The 22,118-nt window shown below is 39.2% G+C and overlaps 1 protein-coding gene across 1 annotated transcript in view; it reads left to right on the top strand.

The window, feature by feature from the left end:
• pitpnc1b (phosphatidylinositol transfer protein cytoplasmic 1b) overlaps positions 1 to 19,908 on the top strand; it is a 45,637-nt gene extending 25,729 nt beyond the window's left edge. Inside the window, exons 2-10 of the mRNA XM_041232476.1 lie at positions 10,356 to 10,504; positions 10,585 to 10,673; positions 11,084 to 11,091; positions 11,640 to 11,711; positions 17,312 to 17,407; positions 18,073 to 18,228; positions 18,748 to 18,811; positions 19,299 to 19,376; positions 19,658 to 19,908. Of these exons, the coding sequence (XP_041088410.1) occupies positions 10,356 to 10,504; positions 10,585 to 10,673; positions 11,084 to 11,091; positions 11,640 to 11,711; positions 17,312 to 17,407; positions 18,073 to 18,228; positions 18,748 to 18,811; positions 19,299 to 19,376; positions 19,658 to 19,818 (873 nt within the window). The 3' untranslated portion in view covers positions 19,819 to 19,908. The remainder of the gene's footprint in view (positions 1 to 10,355; positions 10,505 to 10,584; positions 10,674 to 11,083; positions 11,092 to 11,639; positions 11,712 to 17,311; positions 17,408 to 18,072; positions 18,229 to 18,747; positions 18,812 to 19,298; positions 19,377 to 19,657) is intronic.
• The last annotated feature ends 2,210 nt before the right edge of the window (positions 19,909 to 22,118 follow it).

The raw sequence follows: 22,118 nt of genomic DNA on the forward strand, positions 1-22,118 counted from the left end.
CACTTTCTGAAAAATATTATTCGCACAAAGATAAGAGCTGTCAAAACAGAGCAAATAATTAGATTTAATTGGGTCTTCTGAAGTATAAATAGAGAAAAAACTCTCTAAAAGCCAGGGTAAAAACCCCAGTCAAGTATCACCCAACTTGTTAACTACAATTGTGTGGTCCATGCTTTGAAGATCTCTGTAAAAGCTGCTTGCTGTTTGGTCATATTCAGAAGTCTGCCTTTGAAGACAGCTCTTGTTTTTATGTTGTATTCTACAATGACACTTCATCTATATTAATGCATTGCTATAAGGTACAGGAATTAAAATTAAGCTTTGGAGAGTGATATATTGTATGTTGTAGGATTTAGCGGTGGGTGCGTCAGCTTTTTGCATGGCTAGCCTAAGGGCTAAGCATATGATAATCATATTTGTATTACTGTATTGAAGTATTAATGCTGTTAAACCTGTAAAGGCACTATATGGAAACACCCAGGCTGCCTGTTAGCAGGGATCCAAAGTGATTTGCAACCACTAGATCCATTATTAAGCATTTAATAATCTGAAGGAGTACTAATACTCTAAGATTCGTTAAAACTTCAAATTAAATGAGTCTGTGTGATTTTCTTGATTATTAAAAGGTTGTCTGGATATGTTGCAAGCCCAGTGCATGAACAATCCACTACAGGAGTCCAAAACATCTCTCTGTCCTTGTGGCAAAGTGCCCCGCCCCTGTGCTATTTATTTGTGTTGTATGTTAAGTGTAGTGTGTTAATGTTGGTGTATAGTCATTGGTACACGGGATATAAATGGGTTATGAACATGAGTGATTTAAAATGTATATTTGTATTTAGGCATGCAGCAGCACTTCACAGCACTTCACGTGCAGGTAAAATGTAATATGTGAGCACGGGCAATTGCACAAAGTAAATTCACGTGCAGTTGTACCGAGACTCCAATTGAATGACTGATTAACAATCGAGTCTCAGTACAGCTGCATAAAAACAACATGTTTCCACTCACTCGGGGTTGTGTGTTCGTGAGTGGAGAACTGGTGTGGAGAGGAGGTAAAAACTAAGACTAACAATTGCTACGTGCTGGCTTACAACCAGCACAATACTTGTTTGTATGTCCACCGTTTGTCTGTCTGTTCATTTTGGCTACTGTGCCGTTTTATTATACAAAGTGTTTTTCATTTGTTCAACCTTCTATTTTCTGTTTATTGATTAAACTGCGCAACAGCGCAATTCACGTTTCACCTGGCAGTACTGAGTGTTTCTTCCGGGTCTGACGTGACCATACACGCCATCCTGTTATAGTCCTCCATAAACGTTTACCCTGAGTTTAGTGTACTCAGAGCAATAAAAGAGTGACACTGACAAACTCAAGCCGACACCTTGCCTGTGAATACATTTTGTTTAGATTTAGATTCTTCTACTTTTGGGATGTAATTGTTTTGCGCCTCTAGTACTACATTTTTAAAAAAACTGCCATCCTTTTTCTGTGGATGTTTTCTCTATTTTACTCCAATATACTTCTGTTAGTCTTTGTTTCATTCCTTCATAGTTTGCCTTTCTAAAATTGTAAACCTTAGCTTTAGTCATTGCTTTTTGGGTTTTAAAAATCACTTCAAATGAGACCATGTTGTGATCTGAGTTTTTGCCACTGGTTCTCTGATCTCTGTTTTAGTTATTCTGTCTTAATTATTTGAAAAGACTAAATCAAGGCATGTCTCCCTTCTAGTTGGTGCCTTGACAAATTGTGTTAGGAAGCAGTCATTTGTCATTTCCACCATCTCAATTTCATCTGTTCCCCACCGGGTTTTCCCATTTTATGTGGGGGAAGTTGAAATCCCCCATTAGTATGGCTTCTCCTTTGCTACACGCATTTCTAATGTCATTGTATAACGGATTATTTTGCTCACCGTCTGAATCTGGCAGTCTATAGCATGCTCCTATTATTATGCCCTTTGAATTTTTGTCCGTTAGTCTGACCCATATTGATTTGGTTTTGTTTTCTTAGTCCAGATTTAACACCTGGGCTTCAAGACTGTTTCTTATGTATAGTGCCACCCCTCCACCTCTTCTGTCCTGCCTGTCTTTCCTATACAGTGTATACTCACAAATATTATATTCATCTCCATCACTCTATAACACCTATCATATTGTAATTACTTCTTTGTGCAGTAGCTTCAAGTTCTAACAATAAATATTTAATCTTGAAAGTAGTCATTTTTATTGGAATATGGCAAGCTGCATTCAGATGCATATGGCAAACTGAAATGGCAGGTAGGATAACAACTTTTGTGCCAAATATGAAACGGATGTTGTATATTTTTTATATTACTTTTAGGAAAAAAATCGGTTTTACAGGTTTGTATGTACCAGTTTACACATGTTAACACAATAGTGTTCAATGGAACTGCGTCTGTGTTTACAACACAGCTCCTGGGTGCAGACAGTCAGCTGGCAGATGTGTACGTGTCTCCATATAGTACAACGCAGCCATTATATTTTGTTTATATGTAATATTAGAAACAATGATTTCGGTTTTATAGTTTCGTGTGTACATATACTCATTTGCACCTGAACACGGGTATATGTACACCCCTGTTTCTTTTGAAATGTGTATTTTGTATTTATTGTTTCACTTGTAGTCATGCTGTATATGCACTCATTTTAAAATAAAGCCTTTTAGGTTTATTTTTTCATTTAAATATGGTGTTTCTTTGATGAAAATGCTAGATATTTAGTTCATAAATAAAACTTTTGAGCTGTATCTGATAGTATGTCTTTCATTTTCATAACAAAGCAGTTTAAAAATATATGGGTCGAAGTGACCCGTGGTGGTTATAGGTGGTTTGAAAATCCGACGGTTCTGTGCTAACGACAATCACACTACGATCATGTTTGCCATTGGGTTTGGTTCAATCGGAGAAGATGATCTATGTAATTTGTGATTATGACGTCTGTTCTGTGTGATTATGACATCATGCAACATGGTCGCCATACCACACAACCTATCAGCTTCTTACAAACATTAATTAATCTTGCACTATCTCCCAACAAGCATACCAACTCTGCAATAAGAGGTTTTCAAAAGGTGAATTTTCAAATTTAGGCAAAAAGTTTGGTTTTTTTCAATCCAATATTGTGGCCAAACCTGTGACCTACGACATATGTTCAATTAACAATCTACTAACGTCCCATAACCATCTACCATCATACTGAATTTTGTCAGTTTTTGAGGAACTTTTGGCAGAAAGAATAAAAAGAAGAATCCCAGCAATAACAATCTTTGTTACAAGAATCACTCAGAGAGGATAATTTACATTTTGTATTCTACTTTTCCGTGCACTATATAGAAATCATTCTAACATTTTTTTCTTCACAGATCAAAGAAGAGAAAATACAGTTCAGTTAAGCTGATCACTTAGTGATATTTTCCACTAATAGCATCCCACTTTGTATTGGTACATGTGTACGGGTTTCTAGTTAGTAAATCAACGGAGCAAAATAGACAAAATGGTGTCTTTTAATACTCTGTATGTGTTCCACCAAGATGGTGATGATGTGTCTGTGGAGCAAGTGCTGGTAAAAGCTACCATGTTTTGGCTGCACAGATGGCAAGTGGGTATGAAGAAGCTGAATCTAATGTATATATTCACTCTCAGCACTGAGCAAAGAAAATGTGGAAAAACAATACAGTCTGGAAATTATATATATATATATATATATATATATATATATATATATATATATATATATATATATATATATATATACACACACACACACACACACACACACACACACACACAGAGCATCAAAAGAAATGTATCACTTATATTTGATCATCAAAAGAAACTTATCACTTATATTTGGATAAAATTCATTAGATGTGATCAAAAAATGAATAGCTCTGTGTTAGAGCAGGTGCAGTGTCTTTTTATTGTGCTGATTAACAATTAACATCACAAAGATGTTGCAAAATGATCTGTTGATCTTGGGCAGGTGTTGTGACTCTTGGTCTCCCGGTTGGTGGCCTGTCATTGACAGAGTGTGTCTGGTTATATCGTCAGGCCAGGTTTGAAATTGCTGGCTGTGAGCACCCAAGATGGCGAGCCACAGTACGCTGCCCTAGTCCAGCCTCCAGCATGCCGATCGAATGAAGGTGCTGCTCTCTTGACAGACATTTTTTTTCTGTGATTTTCTTTATTGCTTTTATTCAAGCTTGCAATTCAACAGCTGAAATCACTCCATATCCAGCGTCCAATCAACTGTCTCACTAATTAGGTGATTAAGTGCATATGCTTCAGTCATAGTCACTCAAGTGTGTCATGGTCAAAAATAAATGATTGAATGATTTAAAAAGAAACCAAAAACATTTCGTCAATCTGCATCATTTATATAACTTTTTTTCCAAAAATAAATGTATTATAATAGTGATAAGTTTCTTTTGATGCTCTTTATATTATATATATATATATATATATATATATATATATATATATATATATATATATATATATATATATATATATATATATATATATATATATATATATATATATATACCATGAAATTGCTACTGTGCTGCATTGAAAAACTATGCATTAATAAGAAACATCTGCTGCAGATATTTGCTACATTTTAGGGCTGCTTTTCAGTAACATGTGTGAACACGCAAAGCCACCTTAAACAGCAAATGTGAATAGGGTTACAGACCTGAATATGCGGCGCCCCAGGGCCAGCACAGTAGTGCGAATGGGGTTATAGTTACCTAAAATTTTAGAAACTCATTACTCGTTAGCCTATTTTAGTATTAACCTTTGATAAAGGAAACATCTACTTTAATGAATTTTCATGTACCTATTGTGTAGTGTTAACTTTGATTGTGTAGTGTTAACTTTGATTCAAGGGGGGAGAAATCAACAAAAAAACAGAAGGGAGACCGCATCAAAACAAGAACAACAACTCAGGTAAGACAACCATTAAATGTATTTATCTAAATGCTAGAAGTATCAGAAACAAAATTCTAGAACTTGAAGCTACTGCACTAACAGGTAACTATGATGTGATAGGTGTTACAGAAACGTGGTTATCTGAGAGTGATGGGGACGAATATAATATTTTTGGGTATACACTGTATAGGAAAGACAGGCAGGACAGACAAGGAGGAGGAGTAGCGCTATACATAAGAAACAGTCTTGAAGCCCAGGTGTTAAACCTGGACAAAGAAAATAAAACCGAATCAACATGGGTCAGAATAACAGACAAAAATTCAAAGGGCATAATAATAGGAGCATGCTATAGACCGCCAGATTCAGACGGTGAGCACAATAATCTGTTATACAATGACATTAGAAATGTGTGTAGCAAAGGAGAAGCCATACTAATGGGGGATTTCAACTTCCCCCAAATAAAATGGGAAAACCCGGTGGGTAGCACGAAGGATGAAATAGAAATGGTGGAAATGACAAATGACTGCTTCCTAACACAATTTGTGAAGGCACCCACTAGAGGCGAGGCATGCCTTGATTTAGTCTTTTCAAATAACGAAGATAGAATAACTAAAACAGAGGTCAGAGAACCACTGGCAAACTCAGACCATAACATGGTCTCATTTGAAGTGTTTTTTAAATCCCCAAAAGTAAAGACTAAAGTTAAGGTTTACAATTTTAGAAAAGCAAACTATGAAGGTATGAAACAGAGACTAACAGAAGTAGATTGGAGTAAAATAGAGAAAACACCCACAGAAGAAGGATGGTTGTTCTTCAAAAATGTAGTACTAGAGGCGCAAAACAATTACATCCCTAAAGTAGACAAATCTAAATGTAAAACTAAATTGCCAAAATGGTTTAATAGATCAATTAAAAAAAATATTCAGCGAAAAAAGGCACTTTACAGAGCATTAAAAAAGGACCAAAAAGAAAGTACGCAGAAAGAGTACACGGAACTGCAAACGCAAGTCAAAAAGGAAGTTAGAAAGGCCAAGAGAGAAATAGAAATGAACATTGCTAAGGGAGCTAAAACCAATTCCAAAATGTTTTTCCAATATTACAACAGCAAGAGAACATTCAAAGAGGAGATTAAATGTTTAAGAGATACAAATGGCAAAATCGTAGAGGAAGAAAAAAAAAATAGCAAATATGTTAAATGATTACTTTTCACAAGTTTTTACAAAGGAAGATACTGACAACATGCCCCACATGTCATCCAGTTCCTATCCAGTTTTAAATAACTTTAGCATAACTGAGGCAGAAGTGTTAAAGGGACTAGGAGCTCTTAAAATAAACAAATCCCCTGGGCCGGATGAGATCCTCCCAGTAGTACTCAAAGAAATGAAAGAAGTAATTTACAAACCGCTAACCAAGATCATGCAGCAGTCTCTTGACACAGGGGTGGTACCGACAGACTGGAAAATTGCAAACGTAATACCGATCCACAAAAAGGGAAACAAAACTGAACCAGGTAACTACAGACCAGTAAGCCTGACTTCTATTATATGCAAACTTATGGAAACTATAATAAGATCCAAAATGGAAAATTACCTTTATGGTAACAGGGTACTGGGGGACAGTCAACATGGTTTTAGGAAAGGGAGATCGTGCCTAACTAACTTGCTTGATTTTTTTGAGGATGCAACATCGATAATGGATAATTGCAAAGCATATGACATGGTTTATTTAGATTTCCAGAAAGCTTTTGACAAAGTCCCGCACAAAAGATTAATTCTCAAACTGAACGCAGTTGGGATTCAAGGAAACGCATGTACATGGATTAGGGAGTGGTTAACATGTAGAAAACAGAAAGTACTGATTAGAGGAGAAACCTCAGAATGGAGTGATGTAACCAGCGGAGTACCACAGGGATCAGTATTAGGTCCTCTGCTATTCCTAATCTACATTAATGATTTAGATTCTGGTATAGTAAGCACACTTGTTAAATTTGCAGACGACACAAAAATAGGAGGAGTGGCAAACACTGTTGCAGCAGCAAAGGTCATTCAAAATGATCTAGACAAGATTCAGAACTGGGCAGACACATGGCAAATGACATTTAATAGAGAAAAGTGTAAGGTACTGCATGCAGGAAATAAAAATGTACATTATAAATATCATATGGGAGATACTGAAATTGGAGAAGGAATCTATGAAAAAGACCTAGGAGTTTTTGTTGACTCAGAAATGTCTTCATCTAGACAATGTGGGGAAGCTATAAAAAAGGCTAACAAGATGCTCGGTGTAGAATTTAAATCAAGGGAAGTAATGTTAAAACTGTACAATGCACTAGTAAGACCTCATCTTGAATATTGTGTGCAGTTCTGGTCACCTCGCTATAAAAAAGATATTGCTGCTCTAGAAAGAGTGCAAAGAAGAGCGACCAGAATTATTCCGGGCTTAAAAGGCATGTCATATGCAGACAGGCTAAAAGAATTGAATCTGTTCAGTCTTGAACAAAGAAGACTACGTGGCGACCTAATTCAAGCATTCAAAATTCTAAAAGGTATTGACAGTGTCGACCCAAGGGACTTTTTCAGCCTGAAAAAAGAAACAAGGACCAGGAGTCACAAATGGAGTTTAGAAAAGGGGCATTCAGAACAGAAAATAGGAGACACTTTTTTACACAGAGAATTGTGAGGGTCTGGAATCAACTCCCCAATAATGTTGTTGAAGCTGACACCCTGGGATCCTTCAAGAAGCTGCTTGATGAGATTTTGGGATCAATAAGCTACTAACAACCAAACGAGCAAGATGGGCCGAATGGCCTCCTCTCGTTTGTAAACTTTCTTATGTTCTTATGTTCTTACTAAGGGTTACTCTTAAATTAATTCACGATTCAGTTCTGATGTATGTTTTTTTTTATGGTAACTGAGCATGCATGTTAGCTGAGCAGAATATCCCAAAAACTGGATTGAATTTGGAAAAGCAAATAATTTGGGATGTTATCTGAGAACAGGGTAGTATATATGTAAAACTGTGATTACATTACATTAGAGATAAACTAATTTATCCTGTTCAAAACTGTAATAGGTCCTTCCCATATATATATATATATATATATATATATATATATATATATATATATATATATATATAGTATATATATATATATATATAGATATATAGATATGGTGATTGATGATTTCCATTACATGAGAGTAGATGTTAAACTTCATGCTGATTTGAATTCTGCTCTCGCCAAGATAAGCACCAACTTAGACGTAGCTTTACAGTAAACTAATGTGATCCATCTGCATCTCCATCCATTTGTGTTGTTTTCCATCTGATGATGTAGATATCCTTCTGTCTGGTGTTGATTGCTGAAGTGTAATGCTGGCTCCAGGGATGAGCTCATTTTGCCTCTCCAGCGCATCAGCACACACAACGGCTGTGATGCTGGCTCTGAGGATCAACCCAGTGCGGTCTCCCCAGCGCATCAGCATGACAACCGTTTGGTTTGAGCTAAGTAGAGTACATCTCTGGGGTCTTCAAGTGGGCACCTTCCATCTTCGGTGTTTCGTCGACTAGCCCACGACACCTCAAGAGGGCTCGACAGTGATTCTAGCATCCCAGCATCACCCCCCTCCACCCCCCACTCAGTTCAGCCCAGCTTATTTACCCATACATCAGCATTGCTTTCCTCCTGTTGTGCTTGAGATCCCCATCCATAATCTTTCCGTCTCAACCACAGCCAGTTGCTGCTCCTTTCTGCTGCTTCAGATAAGTTCTTCACTGTGTGATGCAACTCTTGGCCACTGAACCCGATATCTCTGAGAAACCGAGTTGTAGAGTGTGCCACAAATCATCGACAACCCACCTCCACTGGGTAATCTCGGAATCTCCATCCTCGCTGTTCCGCTTCAGCAGCTAGTTGAGCATAACAAAGTTTCTTCCTCTCATACGCCTCATCCACTGCATCTTCCCATGGCACTGTTAACTCTACCAGATGAACAAGGCATGCTGATCTAGATCACAAGACAATGTCTGGTCTAAGGTTAGTGATGACAATCACAGGTGGAAAAATAAGCCGTTGACCAACATCTGCCAGCATCTTCCAGTCTCTAGCAGCTTCCAGTTGTCCTGGGCGAGGTTTGGTTTTAACACCTTTTCTTGGTAGTTGCTCTCCTGGATGGAGGAATATTGTCTTTTGTGTGTAATGCTTTGATGGAACTGGTGCCAACTTATTGGTCAGGTTACTCTTGTCTTCCAATGTTAAGGCCAAACATTGCAGCACCTGGTCATGGCGCCAAGTAAACAGTCCGTGGTTAAGACCCACCTTACATCCTGACAAAATGTGCCTTAATGTTGCAGGTGATGAACACAAAGGACATGAGGGATCCTCACCCACCCAGAGCTTTAGGTTCTGTGGTGATGGGAGAACATCATATATTGATCTGATGAGGAAACTGATCCTGCTTTGTTACATACAATTGAAATAAATCATGCAAATGATTATAGATATATGCTACTTGAAAGAAAAAAGTACATCACCACAGAAAGCCAATTCTTACATTTGTGCATGACATGATCATTTATATAAAGTAACAGTCACCCATAGTTTGTTATATTAGTACAGCAAAATACCACATTCTAAAGGTTCTGGAAAGCAGATCTCTCTCTCTCTCTCTCTCTCTCTCTCTCTCTCTCTCTCTCTCTCTCTCTCTCTCTCTCTCTCTCTCTCTCTCTATCTCTCTATGCCTGATCACAATGTCAAAATTCCTGCAAGCTTTCCCACTCGTGTTGACATCATATTCCTCCGACAGTAAAGGGCCAATCAAAATGTAAGACTATTCTGCGGTTCCATGCCAAAAACCATATCTTACCACTTGCATCGTCACACATAGCTAGTGAAGCGCTGGTCTGATTGTGATGAGACTCAGGATCTTCTTTAGCACAAGTTATTGAGAGTGTCAGAATCTGAAGGTGTATGGAGTCTGTTTGAGAGGGGTCAGGTGCTAGTGATAATGTTAATTAATCTAATAAAATGTAAGAGGATGGATTGTAATAGTGAAAGTTATATGAGTGTAAATATGATTCTTATGAATAGGTGAATAGGTTAAGGAGTTTGTATTGTTCAAACAAAAGTGACTGCAGCTGACAAAATAATTGTATAAATGTACCTGTTCAGCTGCACTGTGCCTGTGTGTGTGAGTTTGTATTTACACCTGAAACACCACAGCTCTTCTCATGCTCCCTCTATCTCTCCTCTCTCCTCCTAAAATAATAAGTGCCACAAGAATCAAAATAAAAACCCATCTCCCAGCATGCATCAGCACTAGAGTAACAGTGAGGGGTGCTGGGAGCTGTAGTTCTTTATACAGGTACTGGATGGAGTTGACGTGTCTCTTTCTCTGCTGTCTCTCAGTACAGGATAGGCCAGCTCTATATGATCAGCAAACACAGTCTGGAGCAGAGCTCAGCAGGGGAGGGGGTTGAGGTGACAGTAAACAAGCCCTGCGAGGACCACAAACATGGGAGAGGCCAATATACTGAGAAGAGAATCTACCTGAGCAGGTAAGAGGGAGAGGAGAGGGAGGAGGAGAGAGGGGGAGGGAGAAACAAGAGGGTGTTTATTTTTCTTTGTTTTTTGTCAGTAAACTCCCTGGCTGGGCTAAAACATTTGTGCCCAAAATCTTCTACATCACAGAGAGAGCCTGGAACTACTACCCATTCACCATCACAGGTAGAGCTGAGTATCTGCCTGCCTGCCTGTCTGCCTGCCTGCCTGCCTGTCTGGCTGTCTGTCTGTCTGCCTGCCTGTTTCTGTCTGTCTGTCTGTCTGCCTGCCTGTTTCTGTCTGTCTGTCTGTCTGTCTGTGTGTCTGTGTGTCTGCCTCTCTGTCTGTCTCTCTGTGTGTCTGTGTGTCTGTCTGTGTGTCTGTGTGTCTGCCTCTCTGTGTGTCTGTCTGTGTGTCTGTGTGTCTGTCTGTGTGTCTGTCTCTCTGTCTGTCTCTCTGTGTGTCTTCGTGTCTGTCTGTATGTCTGTGTGTCTCTTTTAATATATTGTAATGAGTCTACCGCGTTGTTCTAATATTTTGTTTAATTTTTTATTTTGCACCTTCCTTTGACTCATCCTCTAACTCCTAACCGACAGAATATACTGTGAGTATACTGTAGTATGACACAGACCCCACGCTGTGCCTGTCTGCCTGTCTGGCTGTCTGCCTGTCTGCCTATTTTCTGTCTGTGTTTATTTCTTCTCATTCTTCTCATTATTTCATTCTCTGTCTGTCTCTCCCCATCTTTCTGTCTCGATGTCTGTCATCTGTCATTCTGTAGCTCTCCTTAATCTCCTCTCCCTTCCTCTACTCCATGCTCCCCTCCTTTCCCTCTCCCCATTCTCCCTCATCTTTGCCTGCCTCTCCCCCATTCTCCTTCATCTTCTCTCTCTCTCTCCATTCTCCTTCATCTTCCCTCCCACTCCCCCATTCTCCCCACCTTACCTTCTCCCTCATCTCTCCTTCCCTCTCCCCATTCTCCTCCATCTCTCCCTCCCTTTCCCCATTGTCCTCTCTTCCCCTCTCTCCCTGTTTCTCCTCTCTCCATCTCTCTCTTCCCCTCTTTCCTCTCTTCCCCTCTCCCTGTCTCTCCTCTCTTCCCCTCTCTCCCCCCCCCTCTCTCAGATGTTTTATTCTCTCCCTCTCTTCTAGTGCTCTTTCCTGCCGAAGCTTCAGATCAGAATTGAGACCCAATTTGAGAACAACAGAGGAGACAATAATCAGGCGAGTCCCATACAGCTATCTGTACCATTATGAACCTGTCCTGTCCCTGGCAAGGTGGCAGAGATGCAGGGGGTCAGGTTAATAATAGTACAAGACTGCTTCCGATAGCTAGTTCAATTCACGTCACCTCCAATTCATGACTGAAACTTCACTCACCGTAGGATTCCTGGTACTGTGACGCCGCCCCCTTCCTGAATGGCCAGCTTCCGACTGCCTTTGGAATGAACTGCCCAACCATTCAGTACGGGGCACATAGTTCCTGTTGTACAGTGCCCTCACAGGTCGAGAGGGAGATTGTTGATTCGAAGTCATTCGCTCTCTGTCACAGCATGTTAATGCCACAACTCATGCCCGTGGTTAATTCGACACCTCGGACAGGTCATCACTAAATGGCAACCTCCTGGAGTGTCCAGTTATATATATGTGTATATGTATATATATATATATATATATATATATATATAATATATGTATGTATGTTATATATATATATATATACATATATATATATATATTATATATATATATTATATTCCTGCTGTATTTCTTCCATCCAATAGGAGGCAGAGTGTTACAGGAGCTCAGGTTAATGGGCTTGGGACCAGTGTGAGGTCATACATACAGTTGTAGTCAAAAGTTTACATACCCCAATGGAAATTTATAATTTCTAGAAATTTCTTGAATAGGAAAAATCTTTTGTAGCAAAAGTTTTGCTTTTGTGGATGTTCTGGCTGTTATGTTCAGTTCTGGTCACCTCGCTATAAAAAGATATTGCTGCTCTAGAAAGAGTGCAAAGAAGAGCAACCAGAATTATTCTGGGCTTAAAAGGCATGTCATATGCAGACAGGCTAAAAGAATTGAATCTGTTCAGTCTTGAACAAAGAAGACTAAGCGGCGACCTAATTCAAGCATTCAAAATTCTAAAAGGTATTGACAATGTCGACCAAAGGGACTTTACAATGCATTAGTAAGACCTCATCTAGAATATTGTGTTCAGTTCTGGATACCTCGCTACAAAAAGGATATTGCTGCTCTTGATAGAGTGCAAAGAAGAGTGACCAGAATTATTCTGGGCTTAAAAGGCATGTCATAGGCTAAAAAAAATGAATCTACACAGTTTTGAACAAAGAAGACTATGCAGCGATCTGATTCAAGCATAAAAAATTCTTAAAGTTATTGACAAGGTCAACCCAAGGGACTTTTTCGACCTGAAAAAAGAAACAAAGACCAGGGGTCACAAATGGAGATTAGACAAAGGGGCATTCAGAACAGAAAATAGGATGCATTTTATTACACAGAGAATTGTGAGGGTCTGGAATCAACTCCCCAGTAATGTTGTTGAAGCTGACACTTTGGGATCTTCAAGAAGCTGCTTGATGAGATTCTGGGATCAATAAGCTACTAACAACCAAACGAGCAAGATGGGCAGAATGGCCTCCTCTTCAAATTCCGAGGACTTCTCCAGTGCACAGCTGCCTTCAACTCATACCAAAGATTCTCAATCAGATTTAGATCGGAACATTGACGAGGCCATTCCAGAACCTTGATTTCATTCTTCTTTAACCATTCTGAAGTAGATTTTGATGTGTGCTTTGGATCGCTGTTGTGTTGGAGCGTCCAGTTGTGCTTTAAACCAAGTTTTGTAGTGGGGGGTTTCAGATGATTGTCCAGTATCTTTTGGTATGCTATAGAATCCATTTTACCATGTACTGGAATTCAATTTTCTGTGCCACTAGAGGAAAAACATCCCCACAGAAGGATATTACCACCTCCATGCTTGACAGTAGGTATGGTGTTCTTTTCTTTGTATGCCTCACCAGACTCTCTCCAAAGTAACAACTATCAGCATGACCAAATAGCTCAATTTTTGTTTCATCATTCCACAAAAGCTTTGACCAGAACTCATATCCATCATTCAAATTCTGTTTTGCAAACTATAAACAATTGTCCTTGTAACATCTTCCAAAGAGTGGCTTTTCCCTTGAGACCTTCACCATGCAATACTCAGCCGATGGTTGAAATGGAAACTTCAGTCCCACTTTGAATATCTTTGGCAGTCAATCTCGGATTGTTATCGGATTTGTGAAAGAACCTTCTTTCTTTCAGGCCGAAGGAGCATTGTGACAGTACCAGTCTTGTGCTTCTTGATAATAGAAACAATGGTTGAAATTGAAATCTTCTTGTATCTTTCTGAAGGTTTATGACAATAAACAATTTCATGCCTAAGGTCTTCCTTCAGATAGCTCTTACTTGTTCCCATATTTACTTATTAGTTATGACAGCAATCATCTCATTCCTAACCCTTTTAAATGCTCTAAGAATGTTCACCTACAATCCAGCATTTTCTAGACTTTTCTAGAGTTAAGTTCTGCATTATCATATTGAAATTTCTAGCACCTTGTAGACAATCCTATCATAGCATCAAAGGATATGAATACTTTGCAAAAAATCCCAAAAAAACAAAACTTTTGCTACTAAAGATTTTTCTTAAAATTCTTTGTTTTTGAGAAATTTCTAGAAATTATACATTTCCCTTGGGGTCTGTAAACTTTTGACTACAACTGTATAATCGCAGTGAGGGAATACAATGGGCTACAATTACAATAGGACTATGTGTATGTGTATATATGACTTGTTTTGATCAGATTCATAACTTTATTTTTCCCTTATATTTTATTACAAGTAATTTAAAATAGTGAACAAGTTCAGAAAAATAAACCAAATTGAAATATTTTATACACCAACGCAAACAACGCTATTCTCTGGTAAAGCACAATATGAAACATTAATTAATGTATATAACAGCCGGAATAAACGTTATATTTATATGTTTTACATATTGTATTACAAGTAACTTATTACAATTAACCTAAAATACTGTACAAGAAAATTAAACCAACTTGAAATGTGATATGCGCTCAATACAAACAGCACTATTTGGCATAACCCAAGTAAAAATGTATCATAGCTATCATGGTAATCTTATTGGTGTTTTCAACACTTTGCCATGGTAATCATGATAAATAATGGTATTATAAATCATTGTATGATAATCATAATATCATGAATCAAGATATGGCAAACTATAGTTAAATCAATGTGATATCTTGGGATAGTGTACAGTGATTCTGAATGTTGTTAAATAGTGCTATTGAATGATGAGTAGAAAAGGACAATGAGCTGAATTGTATTTATAATTGTTATTCTTGACAATGTTTGCATTCTGATTCTTCTGAATTGCACAGCAGCATTTGATAACAGATAATTATACCACAACTGCTTTTACTCCATGTCTAATGTAATCAAAATTATAATCTCATATTATTAATAACTTGCATAATGTGCCTGCAGTGTTCATTTAAATAAATTAATAAACAGGCTCAAAACATATGCTGGAGGAACCCAACAGAAAGGAATGAACTACTGTAAAAACCGGTGCATGAGATGCACCGCTGTATAAGTCGCTCCCTCTTTTTAGGACCCTGTCCGACATCATCAACAAGACATCAAAATATTGGTCCCTAGTCATTTTTTCTCTGGAAAAAGCTGAGAGAGTATGATAGAAGCCAAAAAAAAAAACAGAGCCGGATCTGAGCAATACATAGAGTCCCTTCACCACAGACACAGCACGGACATGAACAAACATGATAGCTGCTTCCGCATCCAGTGCTCAAAGAATATTGCAGACATTTGCCTCAAAAAATCAAGTAGGTTAGTTAGACACAATCTCCCTTTCCTAAAACCATGCTGACTGCCTCCCAGGATGCTGTTACCATATAGGTAATTTTCCATTTTGGATCTTATTATAGTTTCCATAAGTTTACATATAATAGAAGTCAGGCTTATTGATCTGTAGTTGCCTGGTTCAGTTTTGTTTTCCTCTTTGTGGATCGATATTATGTTTGCAATTCTCCAGTCTGTTGGTACAACCGTTGTGTCAAGAGATTGTTGCATGATCTTGGTTAGCGGTTTGTAAATAACTTATTTCATTTCTTTGAGTACTATTGGGAGGATCTCATCCGGCCCAGGGGATTTGTTTATTTTAAGAGCTCCTAGTCCCTTTAACACTTCTGCCTTGGTTATGCTAAAGTTATTTAAAACTGGATAGGAACAGGTTGACATGTAGGGCATGTTGCCCATATCCTTCTTTGTAAAAACTTGTGAAAAGTAATCATTTAATATATTTGCTTTTTTTTTCTCTTCATCTATGATTTTGCTATTTGTATCTCTTAGACATTTTACCTCCTCTTTAAATGTTCTCTTGCTGTTATAATATTATAATATTGGAAAAACTTTTTGTAATTGGTTTTAGCCCTCTTGGCCTTTCTAACTTCCTTTTTGAGTTGCATTTGCAGCTTTAAGTACTCTTTCTGTGTACTCTGTTCTTGGTCCCTTAAAACCCTCTGTAAAGTGCATTTTTTCTCTGAATATTTGTTTAAATTGATCTATTAAACCATTATGACCATTTTGTTTTAGATTTAGATTTATCTACTTTTGGGATGTAATTGTTTTGCACATTTTGTACTAAATTTTTAAAAAACAGCCATCCTTTCAAACAGCCATCCTTTATCCTTGTTGGTGAGGGGAGCTAGAAGGCAATGCCGCTCAATGTTGTTGTTCTGGTTGTCATGTCCCTGCGTCTCTGCTCTATGAATCCTTGTCACAAAGACGGCTGAAGTGGGCGGCGTCAGAACCAGGAAATGAATACACAAAACAGGACAGATGAAATGAAATGATGATGGCGCTTGCTTGCGCCGGTTTATTGTAAAATAAAAGGGTTGAACAAACAAACAGAAACAGGACACAGTACGTGAAGCCAAAATAAATAGACAAACAAAACGGACTAACACTTACACAAAACATGGTGAGCAGATTGACAAACAAACACGGTGAGTTAAATAAACAAGTATCGTGCTGGTCCCACCAGCACGCAATAGCAATTGTAATTCTAACTCGCCTGCTCTCTCTCCCGTTCTCCACTCATCGAACACCCAACCGCAAGTGGGTGAAAACATGTTGTTTTTATGCAGCTGTACCGAGACTCGACTACTAATCAATCATTCAATTGGAGTCTCGGTACAACTGCACGTGAATTAATAAAGTGCAATTCCCTGTGCTCACATATTATTACTTTTTACTTGCTGTGCAATCCTTGTGCCTAAATACAAATATACATTTTAAACACTCGTGTTACACAGACCCGTTTATATCCCGTGTACCAATGACTATACACCAACATTAGACACACAACATAACAGAAAATACACACAGGGGCGGGCACTTCGTAACAATCCTGTATTGCAGACACAGCGTCCAGAGCAATAAATAAAGAGAAAGGATTTGAAATTAAGGAACCAGCGTCTCTCTGTGTTCTGCCTCCTGTGAAACAATACAGTACAGTATATTGTAATGACCCAGGCGATGGCATGTTGCTAGACTCTGTGTTTGTTTTGTTCATTTGTCATGTCTTGTTTCGTGTTGCATGCATTGTACGGGAACGGGGCACGTCATTAGCATTTAAGCGGTTTTTGCAATTATCCAATATGCAAATAAGTGGAGTCGACTGTATAATGTAAGTTTATGTTGTGGTTTCTCTGCAGGTGTTTGTAGAAAGCTCCTCCTCTCCTCCTGATGAAGTCTGTGCCCTCGACATCGCCTTCGATGAGTTACCTGAGAGATACTACAAAGAGTCCGAGGTGAGAATCCTGTGCCTATCCTTCACAGCCACTCTGCACTTCTGAACTGCAATCTTTAAAAGGAGTTCACATGGTAACCCTACAGCTAGTGCTGAAAGTGAAACACAGAAACCAGGACCAGAGGACACCATGCGGACATTAGGTGGAGATAAAGTTAGGATTGGAGAAGGAGAATTCTTCACACAGAGAGTGGTGAGAGGTTACTAATACTGAATCACTTCAATGTAAATTCAATGACTAACGGCTAGAAGTCTTTCTCATTGTCTTCAGTGTAAATTCAATGATTAACGGCTAGAAGTCTTTCTCATTGTCTTCAGTGTAAATTCAATGATTAACGGCTAGAAGTCTTTCTCATTGTCTTCAGTGTAAATTCAATGATTAACGGCTAGAAGTCTTTCTCATTGTCTTCAGTGTAAATTCAATGATTAACGGCTAGAAGTCTCTTTGTCTTGGTGTAAATGATCCCTCAGTTGGAAATTAAATAGAGACGGACTTATCAAGTTGCATTGTTGATGCTGAATCACTGGGACCCTTTAAGACCCGACTTGACTTGAGCTCAATCAGCTGCTAGGAACAGGACGAGTGCTGGTGAGCTTATATTCACCCTCCTCTCTCCTTCCTTTTGTCCTCTCTTTTCTCTCCCCTCTCCCCTCCCTCTCTCTCAGGACCTGCGGTTGTTCCACTCTGTAAAGACAGGACGAGGCCCCCTGATGGAGGGGTGGCGCTCTAACACCCAGCCCATCATGTGCTCCTACAAGAGGGTGTCTGCCAGGTTCGAGGTGTACGGGTTACAGGGCAGAGTGGAGAGCTTCATTCACAAGGTATAGAATATTAATACAGAGAGAGCGGAGAGCTTCATTCACAAGGTATAGAATATGAATACAGAGACATCGGAGAGCTTCATTCACAAGGTATAGAATATTAATACAGAGAGAGCGGAGAGCTTCATTCACAAGGTATAGAATATGAATACAGAGAGAGCGGAGAGCTTCATTCACAAGGTATAGAATATGAATACACAGAGAACGGAGAGCTTCATTCACAAGGTATAGAATATGAATACAGAGACATCGGAGAGCTTCATTCACAAGGTATAGAATATTAATACAGAGAGAGATACAGAGAGAGACACACAGATAGGAGAGGAGAGGAGATAGAGAATGGAGAGTATTTTGCTGGCTACAATCACATCAATATTTAGGAGGTGCAGGGTAGGTAAGATGCAGATAATTATTTTGGCAGTTAAACACTGGAGAGGATGCAATCTTCAGGAATAGGAGATGATGTTAAAAGTTGTTTGTCATCGCTCCCACCCCACCCCACCCCCCCTCCCCCTACAGAACATTCGAGACATCCTGCTGATCGGACACAGGCAGGCAGTGGCCTGGATCGACGAGTGGAGCGGTAAGCAAGAGCAATCAAACACCTATCTGTCTATCTGTCTGTTTGCCTGCCTGTATGTCTGTCTGCCTGCCTGTGCGTCTGTCTGAACATCTGTCTGCCTGACTATCTGTCTGTCTGTCTGAGTCTGTCTGTCTGTCTGTGAGTCTGTCTGCCTGTCTCTGAGTGTCTCTGCCTGACTCTGAGTCTGTCTGCCTGTCTCTGAGGCAACTAGAACTGAAGAACAGCTCCTGAACTAAGTCAAAGCAACTGACTTATCAGCTATGGATATTGAAATGTAGGCATGCTCTCACTTCAAGCCTGTGTTATATATTCTCTCATTTCAAGTCATTTTTTACTAAGCATGTTCAAGCCTCAACAGTACTTCATCTTATTATTATTATTAGTAGTAGTACTAAATAATTCTCCTTTTATTATTCTTCTCAGTGTTATATTTCCCTGGTGGTGTGATGGGCTTGACTTGAATTCTCTTTTGTTATGTTTCGTTCAGGAATGTCTCTTGAAGATGTGAGGGAATTTGAGAGAGACCTGCAGGAGCAAACTAACAGCAAATTGAAACAAAACACAGGTGAGAGGAGACAGGGGGAGAGGGAGGAGAAAGAGGAGAGGGGGGGAGGAGTCAGGGGGAGAGAGAAGAGAGAGGAGAGGAGAGAGAGAGAGAGAGGGAGGGGAGAGAGAGCGAGGGTAGAGGGAGAGAGAGGGGGAGAGAGGAGAGAGGGAGGGAGAGAGGTGGGTGAGTCTGTAAGAAACACGTTTATTATTATACCTGTCCAACACCATTATAAGTGACCAACCCCCTCTCCCCCTCTCCCCCTCTCTCTCCTCCCCCTCTCCCCTCTCTTTCCTCAGTGATGGACAGTGCTGGTCCTCGTCACTCTCTCCTGACTCGCTCTCTCTCGATGACGGATGAAGCTTCACTCCGAAAACTGGGGGTGCAGCCCCCCCATGACCATGAAACCCAAAACACACAGCCCCACCTCTCCAAGAGACTGAACTCTAACCCAGAGTGAATACACACCCTCCCTCCATCTCCCCTCTCCCCTCTCCCTCCATCTCCTCTCTCTCTCCCCCCTCCCTCCATCTCCCCTCTCCCCCTCCCTCCATCCATCTCCCCTCTCCCCTCTTCCTCCATCTCCCCTCTCACCCTTCTCTCCTCTCCTGTCTCTCCATCTCCATTTTCCCTACTGTTTCTGTTCTCTGACCTCTCCCTCCCCAGCTTTACTCCCTAATGTCTTCTCTCCCTCTCCTCTATCTCACATAATAGATTGCTAATGTTTCAATTAAATTTTTTTTACTGTATGAGGGGTTGTGTTCAGGTATGAATGCTGTAATATAAAGACTAGACTCTGCTTCATATTGAGTGATTGCTTTCCTCTGGTATAGTTCTGTGGTAAAGTCATTGCTCAACAAACTTGGACCCAAAGTCCTTAATCGTTATAGGCCAATCTTAATATATAAATATATATATGAAAAATGTGAGTGTGGATTTCGTGCTGCACGAAGCACCGAGAGAGTAGATTAGTAAATGATCTGCTGATAAACTCTGACTTGGGCTTTCCTTCAATTTTAATTCTCCAAGCTCTAAGTGATGTTTTTTTTTTTTTTCTATTCAAAGTACATGAAGCTCAGCTCAAGCTGTGAAGAACTCAAGCTGTGCAGTGAAATTACTCAATTTAAATATCATGCATAATTCATAGTTTTTAACGTGTAAAACACTCAGTATGCAGATTATCTGAAGCGCTGGCTGGATCTCTCCGCTCCTTTTGATATGGTGCTCCTCTCCATTGTGTTGCATGGTCTTGAAAGCTCAGTGGGATTGTCAGCAGGTGTCCTATCTTGGGTCATATCTTATCTCTCCAATAGGTTTCAGCTCGTCTCTGTTGGGAGGTGAAATCAGCATTGCTCTCAGAACCAACAAAAACAAATGTGGGATTGTTTGAGTTAGACTCATTAGAACTACAGCTAGAAATGTGGGTCTCATCTTTAACCCTGATCTATCGTTCGAGACTCATATTAGGAAAGTCACTAAAAGTAACCTTTTATCATTTGAGAAATATAGCTAAACCTATTATTTCTGTTTTAATGCTGAAAGACTAATGCATCTAGAATTGATTATTGTAATGTGCTTTTCTCTGGGATCCCAAAACAAATGGTTTATTGTTCTCTTTTATTCTGTGAAGCACTGTGGGATCCTTGTGATGAAAGGCGCTATAGAAATGTGAATTGTATTGTATTGCTTGTATTTTTACATGTAATAACACAGATAAAACACAAAGGGGTGCTGTGCTACAGTCCACATGCTGTAATATAGAAACTAGACTAAGTTTAATATCAAAATTGTTCTCTTCTAGTTTTGAAATGGAACTCAAGCACAAACTTTATTTGATTTATTAAAAATATATTTTACATTTTCTAGGTATAAACAAAGGTGTAATATTGTATGTGGTTTTAAATGTTTTATATGAAAAACAGAATGTATTAATATTTGTATTTTTTCTTTTTTTGTTTTTTAATTTAGATCTTAACAGCTGTTTCACTTATATCTATAGTGAAAGCAGAGCAAAGTGTAATAAAGCATAGGAAGAACTGCAAAGCCCAGAGAGGTCTGGTAAACCATAGGGAAGCATTGTGAAGCACAGAGAGGTGTGGTAAAGCATAGGGAAGCATTGTAAAGCACAGAGAGGTCTGGTAAAGCACAGGCAAGCATTGTAAAGCACAGAGAGGTCTGTTAAAGCACAGGTAAGCATTGTAAAGTACAGAGAGGTCTGGTAAAGCACAGGAAAGCATTGTAAAGCACAGGGAAGCATTGTAAAACACAGAGAGGTCTGGTAACGCACAGTGAAGCATTGTAAAGCACAGAGAGGTCTGGTAAAGCATAGGGAAGCATTGTAAAGCACAGATAGGTGTAGTAAAGCATAGGGAAGCATTGTAAAGCACAGAGAGGTGTGGTAAAGCATAGGGAAGCATTGTAAAGCACAGAGAGGTATGGTAAAGCATAGGGAAGCATTGTAAAGCCCAGATAGGTATGGTAAAGTATATTAAAAAAACAAACCATGGTAAACTATTGTGCAAATTATTGTGGTGAACTTTTATAAGGGTTGATACCAGAGGGGGTGGCCTTCATATTGAATACAGGGGGTAGTCTTAATACTGAATACAGGTGGTGGCTTTTATACTGAATAGAGGGGGGTAGTATTAATACTGAATATAGGGTGAAGAGTCTTCATACTGAATAAAGAGAGTGGTCTTAATATTAAATACAGAGAGTGGTTTTAATACTGAATACAGAGGATGTCTTAAATTGAAAGTG

Source organism: Polyodon spathula, chromosome 29 (assembly GCF_017654505.1).
Source record: "Polyodon spathula isolate WHYD16114869_AA chromosome 29, ASM1765450v1, whole genome shotgun sequence".
NCBI classification, from domain to species: Eukaryota; Metazoa; Chordata; class Actinopteri; order Acipenseriformes; family Polyodontidae; genus Polyodon; species Polyodon spathula.